General features: G+C 41.8%; 1 protein-coding gene across 4 annotated transcripts in view; it reads right to left on the bottom strand.

Moving 5' to 3' along the window:
- USH2A (usherin) overlaps positions 1 to 12,194 on the bottom strand; it is a 493,686-nt gene that overhangs the window by 50,541 nt on the left and 430,951 nt on the right. For all 4 annotated transcript variants that reach the window (XM_072140122.1, XM_072140124.1, XM_072140123.1 and 1 more), the window contains exon 61: positions 6,543 to 6,897. In XM_072140122.1, the coding sequence (XP_071996223.1) occupies positions 6,543 to 6,897 (355 nt within the window). The remainder of the gene's footprint in view (positions 1 to 6,542; positions 6,898 to 12,194) is intronic.

Below are 12,194 nucleotides of genomic sequence, written 5' to 3'. Positions count from 1 at the left end.
CTATCTCATATCTATCTATCTATCTATCTATCTCATATCTATCTATCTATCTATCTATCTCATATCTATCTATCTATCTATCTATCTATCTATCTATCTATCTCATATCTATCTATCTCATATCTATCTATCTATCTATCTATCTATCTATCTATCTCATATCTATCTATCTCATATCTATCTATCTATCTAGCTCATATCTATCTCATATCTATCTATCTATCTATCTATCTATCTATCTATCTCATATCTATCTCATATCTATCTCATATCTATCTATCTCATATCTATCTATCTCATATCTATCTATCTATCTATCTATCTCATATCTATCTATCTATCTATCTATCTCATATCTATCTATCTATCTATCTATCTCATATCTATCTATCTATCTATCTATCTATCTATCTCATATCTATCTATCTCATATCTATCTATCTATCTATCTATCTCATATCTATCTATCTCATATCTATCTATCTATCTAGCTCATATCTATCTCATATCTATCTCATATCTATCTATCTATCTATCTATCTATCTATCTATCTATCTATCTATCTATCTATCTCCTATCTATCTATCTATCTATCTATCTCATATCTATCTATCTATCTATCTATCTATCTCATATCTATCTATCTATCTATCTCATATCTATCTCATATCTATCTATCTATCTATCTATCTATCTATCTATCTATCTATCTATCTCATATCTATCTATCTATCTCATATCTATCTATCTCATATCTATCTATCTATCTATCTATCTATCTATCTATCTATCTCATATCTATCTATCTCATATCTATCTATATATCTATCTATCTCATATCTATCTATCTATCTATCTATCTATCTCATATCTATCTATCTCATATCTATCTATATATCTATCTATCTATCTATCTCATATCTATCTATCTATCTATCTATCTATCTCATATCTATCTATCTATCTTATACATTAGCTAGTCTATTTCTTGTTTTTTTCCCTTGACTTTTCCGAACAGATGCTGTTTGATATATAGAAAGATATATAGATAGATAGACAGACATATGATTTGGAAAGAGATAAATATTTGAGATAAACAGAAAGATGGATAGATAGAGGACAAGACAATAGATATGAGATGCGATTAATATATATTAGATATATATTGTAGATAGATAAGGGATAGAAGATAGATTGATAAGTAAAAAAGACACAATGGGCTAGATGTATCACTTGCTTTTTCTGTTTTTGCGCCTTTTCATAGCGTTGCACCGTTTTTGCACCCGTTTTGCGACTAAACACCAAACTAGTTGCGCTGCAAAAATAACCGTTTCCCTCATTTATCCTACCAATCCAGATGTTGTTACTGCGCCTAATAATCATTCATCTTTAGTGACTTTTTAAATTAAGCCGCAAATTAGGGGCAACACTCTAGCCTGAGGTGGCGTAAACTGAGAAGCAACACTGAGCTCTAGTGCAGAGCTGCTTATCCCCAGCAGCAGAACTCAGCAGACACCACAGACACTACAGACATTACAGACACTACCTGCAGCCTCTGTTTACAGTTCATGACCTTCTTTTTACAAACAATCTGCAAAGGCTGCAGCTCAGAGCAGGAGAGAAGAGAAGTTTGTAGGATTTTGCAGATACTACAGAGAAGTAGCAGGATAGCAGAGAAGTGTGTGGCAGCTATAGACAGGACAGAGAAGTGTCCCTGTGTAGCAGTATAGAAGAGAAGTGAGTGGGGGAGAGACAGGACAGAGAAGTGTCCCTGTGTAGCAGGATAGAAGAGAAGTGAGTGGGGGAGAGACAGGACAGAGAAGTGTCCTGTGTAGCAGGATAGAAGAGAAGTGAGTGGGAGCTGCAGACAGGACAGAGAAGTGTCCCCCCGTGTAGCAGGATAGAAGAGAAGTGTGTGGGAGCTGCAGACAGGCAGGACAGAGAAGTGTCCCCCCGTGTAGCAGGATAGAAGAGAAGTGTGTGGGAGCTGCAGACAGGACAGAGAAGTCCCCGTGTAGCAGGATAGAAGAGAAGTGTGTGGGAGCTGCAGACAGGACAGAGAAGTCCCCGTGTAGCAGGATAGAAGAGAAGTGTGTGGGAGCTGCAGACAGGACAGAGAAGTGTCCCGGTGTAGCAGGATAGAAGAGAAGTGAGTGGGAGCTGCAGACAGGACAGAGAAGTGTCCCCCGTGTAGCAGGATAGAAGAGAAGTGTGTGGGGGAGAGACAGTACAGAGAAGTGTCCTGTGTAGCAGGATAGAAGAGAAGTGAGTAGGATTTTGCAGATGGTACAGAGAAGCGTCCCCGTCTAGCAGGATAGAAGAGAAGTGTGTGGGAGCTGCGGACAGGACAGAGAAGTGTCCCCCGTCTAGCAGGATAGAAGAGAAGTGTGTGGGAGCTGCGGACAGGACAGAGAAGCGTCCCCGTCTAGCAGGATAGAAGAGAAGTGTGTGGGAGCTGCGGACAGGACAGAGAAGTGTCCCCCGTCTAGCAGGATAGAAGAGAAGTGTGTGGGAGCTGCGGACAGGACAGAGAAGTGTCCCCGTCTAGCAGGATAGAAGAGAAGTGTGTGGGAGCTGCAGACAGGACAGAGAAGTGTCCCCCTTGTAGCAGGATAGAAGAGAAGTGTGTGGGAGCTGCAGACAGGACAGAGAAGTGTCCCCCGTGTAGCAGGATAGAAGAGAAGTGTGTGGGAGCTGCAGACAGGACAGAGAAGTGTCCCCCGTGTAGCAGGATGACTACACTGGTGTCTGAGGAGGATACTGGCCAGAATTACAGGGGGGCAGCAGGAGATCAGCACTGGGGGATCCCCTCCAGGAGAAGCCACTGCTGAGGAGGTCACTGGGTGCAGGGTGTCACACACCTGGGTGCTGCTGTGGGGGTCATTCTCATGCTGGGGTGCGGGAGAGAAGCAGAGAGGAGCTTGTAGGAGGATCACATGTAAGAGCCCGAATCTAACATTGCCTAATGTAAAGAGATAAATAAGAGGCAGGAACTAAACTCATCACAGATGGATGTAACTTGTGATAACTTTGATGCAACAATGCGCCAGAATTGAGCTGCAACAACGAGACTTGAATGGAGAACAGTGATACATCTGGCCCAATGCCAACATACTCAGGGGTAAATTTATTACAGCTCGCTGTGATTTTTGTGCAATACCTGGCACAGATGCTGGGAATTGCAACTTCTAACCCCTCTGTGCCGCGCAGTGGTCCGGCGTTGGGCATTGCAGTTCTCCGGCGTTCTCCTGTTCAGGCGCAGGCTATGGCACCATTCTACCATTCGTCTTTGTATTTCTTCTGCTTCCAGATGTTTGCACCTTATTTAACACTGATTTGTGACTATATGGGTGCAAATAATTGCGCAATAATACGTCAGTCCTGACCAAGTGCTTAGGATAGGTGATGGAGTGACTTGCACAACAAAATTTTGCCTTTTTCAAAAATTTGCGCTTAATAAGGAGCAAAAAAAAACTTTATTTAACAAAGACAAATCAGGTGCAAAAAATAGACTCGCAAAAGGCCCAAAAAGAGCTCGGAGAAGGGGGAAATAAGGTGAATGACCCCCATAATATTAGACAGATAGATCAGAGAGGGAATCCACACGCTTTGCGCGGCTTAAATCTCCAATAATAAACTAACAATTGTGTGTAAATTATTGATGTAAAGCAGCCGCCTCTTAAATAAATATTTTAAAACGGGTTTAACCGGCGCACAAAATGTATAATAGCGAAGAAACGAGGAAAGAAAACGCTGGATTTATGTCTGGAATAAAGAGGGAAATTAACTTTTGCTGAGAACGGAATCATTTGATTTTTACGGCGTCGGATTCTTACAGGGAGAATTTTCTAATTCAACGCTTGTAGTTTTTGTCGTAATTTTTTTTTCTATTATTTTTTTTTTTTTCGCGTGAAGCTCGGAGAGGCGCAGGTCCCCGGAACACTGAAAGTGGTTATCACCCATCACGGTAATTACTTTCAAGTTGAAATAATTACTCTATCAATGTTAATGGTTTCTCAACTTCAATAAAGCACTCACCTGCCGATAATCACCGCTAACCCCGCGCTCTCCCGCGATTCCCTCTCTATTAGCAGCTTATAATACAGCTGATAGAGTGGTCACTTGTCCTGAACAGCTGCTGAATTTCACTTTAGTCTTCCGTGAACCATAAAAAAATGAGTCGTCTGAGCACGATTTCCTTGTTACAAGCCCTTGAATGGCGTCCCTAAGCTGAGGTGCGCTAACGTGTTGTGTCTGGCAACTTTTCGGAATGAGTCCAATTACTCGGCGCTGGCCCTTTAAGTAAATCGGTGAATTTAGAGCAGCACTCTCCAATTTATGCTAATTCCTTTATGCCTAGTTAGTATTCTAGTTACATCCCGGCACAAGTCTTAGTATAGCTATAGACCATGTGATCATAATTCTGACCACCGTGGGAGTTTGTCCGTGGTGTAGACAGGAAGTCAGTTGCTACTGTAAGGACAACTTCCTGTGAACTACCGGATTACCGTATATCATCACGTCCAGTTGTCATTAATTCCTGAAGGTAAGTAGAGCGGCCACTTTGCAACTTAAAAATGCTTTTAAATCCCGCCCCTTACAGTGGCCACTAATTTTCAAATCCCATCCCCTATTGTGACCAATGACTTTTTAATCTCTTCTCCTATTGAGTCCAGTATTTTGTAAATCCACAGCAGTATTTGAAAAATACTGGGCTCAATAGGAGGAGAGATTAAAAAGTTACTGGCCACAATAGGGGATGGGATTAGAAAATGATTAGCTACTATAAGGGGAGGGATTTAAAAGTTACTGTCAACAATGGAGGGGGAGGATTTAAAAGTTACCGGCCACAATAGGGGGTGGGATTTAAAAGTTACTGTCCATAATAGGGGGTGGGATTTAAAAGTTACTGTTCACAATAGGGAGTGGGATTAGAAAATGATTAGCTTCTATAAGGGGAGGGATTTAAAAGTTACTGTCAACAATGGAGGGGGAGGATTTAAAAGTTACCGGCCACAATAGGGGGTGGGATTTAAAAGTTACTGTCCATAATAGGGGGTGGGATTTAAAAGTTACTGTTCACAATAGGGAGTGGGATTTAAAAGTTACTGTTCACAATAGGGGATGGAATTAGAAAATGATTAGCTACTATAAGGGGAGGGATTTAAAAGTTACCGTCAACAATGGAGGGGGAGGATTAAAAAGTTACTGGACAGAATAGGGGTGGGATTTAAAAGTTACTGGACAGAATAGGGGTGGGATTTAAAAGTTACTAGACACAATAGGGGTGGGATTTAAAAGTTACTGTTCACAAAAGGGGGGCAGGATTTAAAAGTTACTGGACACAATAGGGGATGGGATTTAAAAGTTACTGGACATAATAGGGGTGGGGGATTTAAAAGTTACTGGACACAATAGGGGATGGGATTTAAAAGTTACTGGACATAATAGGGGTGGGGGATTTAAAAGTTACTGGCAACAATAGGGGGTGGGATTTGAAAGTTACTGTTTGCAATAGGGGGGCAGAATTTAAAAGTTATTGGCCACAATAGGGGGTGGGATTTAAAAGATATTGGACACAATAGGGGGTGGGATTTAAAAGTTACTGTTCACAATAGGGGTGGGATTTAAAAAATACTGGCCATAGTACAGGGCGGCATTCAAATATATTGGCCACAGTAAGGGAGAGGGGCTGAAAAATAATACAGTAGGGTGTAAAACTCAAACATACTGATCAGAGTAGGGGGCACGTAGATAACGGTACCTACCAAAAAAGTCAAAAAGTAACATTTCTTTGATATAAATAGAAAGATATATTGGTATAAATGGTAAACATGAGATAAGTAGATAGACATGAGATAACTGATACATAGATAGATAGATAGATAGATAGATAGGAGATAGATAGATATGAGATAGATAGATAGATAGATAGATATGAGATAGATAGATATGAGAGAGAGAGATATGAGATAGATAGATATGAGATAGATAGATATGAGAGAGAGAGATATGAGAGAGAGAGATATGAGAGAGATAGATATGAGATAGATAGATAGATAGATAGATATGAGATAGATAGATAGATAGATATGAGATAGATAGATAAATAAATAGATATGAGATAGATAGATAGATAGATATGAGATAGATAGATAGATAGATATGAGATAGATAGATATGAGATAGATAGATATGAGAGAGATAGATAGATTTGAGATAGATAGATATGAGAGAGATAGATATGAGAGAGATAGATATGAGATAGATAGATAAATAGATAGATATGAGATAGATAGATAGATAGATAGATATGAGATAGATAGATAAATAGATAGATATGAGATAGATAGATAGATAGATAGATAGATATGAGATAGATAGATAGATATGAGATAGATAGATAGATATGAGATAGATAGATAGATAGATATGAGATAGATAGATATGAGATAGATAGATATGAGATAGATAGATAGATAGATAGATAGATAGATAGATAGATAGATAAGAGTTGACATAGATGAATAACACAACTCACCGATACTGTTATAGTTGATCCGAAGAAGGTCTCTGGAGCAGATCCTCTCGGGATCTCCTGATACATGATTATATATTGTGTTATTATTCCATGAGGTCTTCTCGGAGGCGTCCAGGTAAGACGCACAGAGTAAGCGCTTGCTGCCTCCGCTGTTGGTGGATCTAAACCTTCAGGAGAAGCTTCACCCGTCCGGACAATGGACCAAGAACTTTCCAGGTATCCTGCGCTGTTCTGCGCTGTGATGGAGTATTTATAATGTGTATGAGGGCGCAGGTCTTCCGAAATATCCGTGTATTCTAGAACTCCACCGGACAAGGGGAAAGAGGTCTTGTTTTCATGTCCACCAGCAAGGCACCTGCACAGGAGATAACCCATCTTAGGATGAAAACGTGAACTCCAAAATGTGAACTAAAAGATATTAATTACACTTTGGCATAGAAAAAAAGAAGGTTCTCCATTTCCTATACCGATCTATGTGTTGCCATAACAACAGACTACAAAGAAACCACCAGTAATAGTATTTTAACCCACCCCTCCCCCCTCTTATCAGCAGGAGACGGATTGAAAAGCCTAACACAGAACGGCAGGATCAGACTACGGAAGATTGCACAGGAGCGGTGTATATACAGTCTACACACTATAATACTGCAGCCAGTGTTAGGTATTGTCCCTAGAGAGATGATCAGACCTATGTGTATGTTGAAAGTAGCAGCAGGACTGTGAAAATTGGATTTATACTCCAGGATTGTAGCTTCTCCAATTGCACTAGGGGTTTGTCTTCACACTGCTGTGCTCTCTGTAGTGAACTAAACCACAGCCACTCCCCTTGCTCCTGAGTAAAAGCTGTAGCGGGATTCTGGTTAAATACTACAGCAGTCACTCAGAGCAGAGGGGTGGGGCTGTGAAGCAGCTTAATTCAGAGATCTCAGAGAAAACCCTACCCCGCAGTGTACATACAGTAGGCACAAATTAAAGGGATTTTACGTGAACCCTGGAAACCCTGTTGGGGTTGCGACAGGTAAAAGCAAAAAAAAACAACGCGCCCCTTTAACTGATTGGGAGACATGTTGCACCCATCGGGTGCTTCTTCGCAGTAGTAGATCAGTCTTATAAACTACAGATTCTAGTTAGAATCCAGAACTTATCTTTCATATTGGATCATCACGTTACAACAAATACGGTAATTAGTTTTTTAATAAAAACATCGCTGTCTTACCGAAGTTAACAAAGAAGACATTTCTGTGTGCAGGGTTATTTTATCTGTATCAGCGATTATGCGACACTCCGCTCCCCTAATGCCATGTATGGCGGGCGGGCTGATAATCGGAGCCGCAGACACGGCCGGGGCTTTCATTTCCAGCACAATGTAACCGGGGAGACAAATGTAAAGGTGCATGAATATAATGGGACATTTTTTCCATCCTGTTTGACACAAAGCGCTTTTTTGTCCTGATTTAAATAGGTCAAGTCTTGTGGCAAATACACAAGATCTGCCAGAGATTTCCGGGACCGCCGACGCTTCCTTCAAGCTACTGTAGTTTGATTAGGAAGAAAATGATGTGAAGAGAGGAGCAGGGAATTACATGGAGATAGCAATATCGTACTACAGGTATCATACTGAGGATTATGTTACATTGTTTAAAGGGCCCTTATATGCTATATACTAAATATAAGGACTGTGTTAAGTCCTGCATTATAAGGAAAAGCTTCATGAGAAAATCTACGGCCCCACTGCAGAGAAATCTTAATTTCATCCAGGACTAAGGGCACAACAAGCTATGCAAGTGAGGCTATGGAGTAAAATGCAGCCACAAGGGTTACAGAGTTCTCCTAGTGCACATCTGTATGGAGGAGACTGGGAAATGATACAAGAGACTTTAGTCCATTACAATCACTACAATACATTCTGTTGTTTGTTCTTCTAATTCTTTTAAGAGATTAACCCCTTAACCCCCCCTTTCCTTGTTTTTGCATTTCCATTTTTCACTCCCCACCTTCAAAAATCTATACCTTTTTTATTTTTTCGAAGTAGAGAGCTGTGTGAGGGCTTGTTTTCTGCTTTAAAAAAAATTGCACTTCATAGTGATGGTATTTAATATTCCATGCCGTGTACTGGGAAGCAGGAAAAAAATTCCAAATGCAGTGAAATTGGTGGAAAAAAATGCATTTGGGCTTGCATTTTATGGCTTTCAATGTGCGCCCCAAATGACTTGTTTTCTATATTCTTTGGGTCGGTACGATCACGGGGATACTAAATTTATATAAGTTTTATAATGTTTTGATACATTTACAAAAATGAAAATCTCCTGTACAAAAATAAATTCTTCATTTTGCCATCTTCTGGGTTATATTGCTGACCATTTACCGGCCAGTGGCACATTGTAACAAATGGCCAGAAATCATAAAGCCTCGGGTCTTAGAAAGACCCAAGGCTGTCATGGAGACAGATTGTCGCTCCTCGAAGATGTAACGGGGAGCGTCAATCTAAGCCAACATGGTGGTGCTAACGCAACGAATCAGCAAAAATTGGGGGCGTTGGCTGCAATAACTCTGTATTGCTACAATCGCTGAGTTATAATAAAAGAAGCAATGTTCTTTAGAAACTTCTTAGTAGGACACGTCTACCATCAGTAAAACTAATGGTGGATGTCCTTTAATTCATTGACAGGTGACTCAGTGGGTCAAGAAACAATGATGTGCAGTACCAAAGTTACAAGCTGGGATGTATTGGGTGGACAATCCAAGGTCAAGACGGCCAAAGATGTTCAACCTTATATTCAGGTGATGGGTCCTCAGGAACTTCTTAGTAGGACACATCTACCATCAGTAGAACTAATGGTGGATGTCCTAAAATTCAATGACAGGTGACTCAGTGGGTCAAGAAACAATGATGTGCAGTACCAAAAGGTACAAGCTGGGATGTATCGGGTGGACAATCCAAGGTAAAGACAGCCAAAGATGTAAAACCTAATATACAGGTGATGGGTCCTCAGGAAATTCTTAGTAGGACACGTCTACCATCAGTAGAACTAATGGTGGATGTCCTTTCATTGATTGACAAGTAACTAAGTGGTTCAAGAAACAATGATGTGCAGTGCCAAAAGTACAAGCTGGGATGTATTGGGTGGACAATCCAAGGTCAAGGCGGCCAAAGTTGTTCAACCTTGTATTCAGGTGATGGGTCAGGAAAGATGTAGTAGATTCAGGGTCACAGTAACAAGCCAAGGTCAAAACATGGAGTAATCAGGAAAGGAGACATTGTAGCAGATGTAGTTCCTGTAGCTCAGGAATGTAACGGTTGCTCATAGGGGCAAATTTACTTACCTGGTCCTGTCACGATCCCCGATCCGGACGGTCCGACGAAGATGAAGTCCATCGCGATTCGCGTAGCTCGTGTGCCCGAGTTCCTGCATCCGTCAATTCACTGCCGAGGTCTGCCAGAGTTCACCTTCTTCTTCCCGGTGCTTGTAAGTGTGTGTCTTGCGACACAATTCGAAATGTTAAATCCCGCGCGTAGTCCGAATCCATCGGCAGCCCCCCAATTTGTGTCGCGTGGCAGCCGGCGACAATGCACCAAAATCCGATCGCGTGCACCAAAATCCCCTGTTAAATGTGGCGCAAAATAGAAATCGTCGGGAAACACGACAAAAATGCGCTCCCCGGACCCTTAGTAAATGAGCCCCATAGTTGCATTTGATTAGGTAAATTAAGATATTTATTAAGAGTTTCTTAAAGGGCTAGTGCACCAAGCATACAGAACCTCGAAGACCTTCTGGGAGGCTTATACCGGTAGCGACTAGTAAGTTATAGCACACGCGTAGCGCGCAGTACGGAATCACTATCCCCGCAGCAGAACATCCAGGATTGATCTCATCTGAGCATTTTTATATTTCACAAAAGTTCAAATACTTGAACTTTCCCTTCCCAGAATATAAAAGATAAAGAATGTCTTTTTGTGCCATAAATCTCCGACTCCGCTCGGCGCGTTAAACACACTTTGAAATGTCTCTTTCTGCCGCCGCACAGAACAATGGCTCATTTCTGTATGACAATGGCACAATTGACTTATACGCTGAATAGGAAGGAGATACATTTACAGATATGATCGGGGGAAGTAAACGGAGAGAAAAAAATAACAATTTGTGAAAACCAATGACTTTATCGTGTTCTCTGTGCTCGGCCGCCTGTACGGAAAAAGACCAATGAACTGCGACTGTCTGGTTCCATCTACGGAGCAAATCCGGAAAATGTAGAAATTTCACTTTTTTACAGTTGAGAGTAAAAGTATCAGGGATAGAAAGAGAATAGAAGACAGGAGGGTGCAGAGACAATGGGTGCCCTGGCCTTGGGTGGCATGATACTAGGGGGGTCAGTGGACCCCCAAACAACTTCTCATGCTGCAGCTTAGATACAGTAACTCAGCGCTATTTATGGCAGATTAATACCGGTATATTGGGTGATTAGGTGTAGCACTCAGCTCAATGTATGGGGATCAGTGGCGGATTAAGTATCCCATGGGCGTAGGGGCCCCCCAGCATCCAAACCAACATGTGCCCAGATGTTAGGACTTAAGCGCTACTCTCTATCCTCTACATACTCTATATCCTCTGTATACTCTATATACTCCATGTCGTTATCCTTGACCCCTGGCCTCTGTGCTCTGCAGCCGATCTCCCCCTCATAATGTAAATACTCGCATATAAGCAGAGGCTCCTAATTTTACCCCCCAAAAAACTGTGAAAAGTTATTGACTGGAGTAAAAGCCCCTTGGGTAGGAAATGCAGCCGCTACTCTATCAACATGTCCAGCAGCAGCCGCACCTCAACCTCACTAATGAAATGTCCACCCCAAATGCCTCCCTTTAATGTAAAGTACGGAGCAGACCCCTTTACAGGAATGTCCACAGCAGATGCCCCGTTTACAGGAATGTCCACCGCAGATGCCCCCTTTACAGGCAGAGATCCCCCCCCTCCCTACTAATGAAATGTCCACCACAGCAGAACCCCCCCTTGAAAAAAAAACCCTCTATACTTACATTCGGCTTCTTCTCCCCTCGGCTCTGACTTCTCCTTTTCCTGCCCTCATGGGGCGCACACACTATGGCAGCACGTGCCCCCAACACCGCCACGTCATAGTGTATGTGACCGGCCAGGGAGAAGAAGCCGAACGTAAGTACAGTATAGACTTTTTTTTAAGACTGATGGCGGATCTTCATGTAGGGCCCGGATTTGGGCAGGTGTGGGACCCTGGCAAAGCCAAAGGCCATAGGCACCGGCCAATACCGCCTATATGAAGATCCGCCATTGTGGTGGATACCTCTATAATGACAGCTTAGATACAGAAGATTAGCTCTATAATGACAGCCCAGACACAGGGATTCAGGTCTACGTATTATGGAATGGAGGGTTTGTGCTGTTGTTTTATTTGCAGTATTGGACATTTCATTAACTGTATTGTTACCTTACAACTTCCCCTTAAAGGAAATCTACCACCAGGATGAACGATTGTAAACCAAGACCACTGACATACTGGTGTGCGCCCACTCTGGCAAGATCCACTCTTTAAGCTTTCTATACCCTTGTTTTTAAAAATTATGCAAATGAGCCTGAGGGGCTCCAGGCTCCATTAACACCTATGGTACTCGGAGCCTCT

Source organism: Engystomops pustulosus, chromosome 3, assembly GCF_040894005.1.
Source record: "Engystomops pustulosus chromosome 3, aEngPut4.maternal, whole genome shotgun sequence".
Lineage (NCBI taxonomy): Eukaryota > Metazoa > Chordata > Amphibia > Anura > Leptodactylidae > Engystomops > Engystomops pustulosus.
This window is presented reverse-complemented; position numbering and strand designations above follow the sequence as displayed.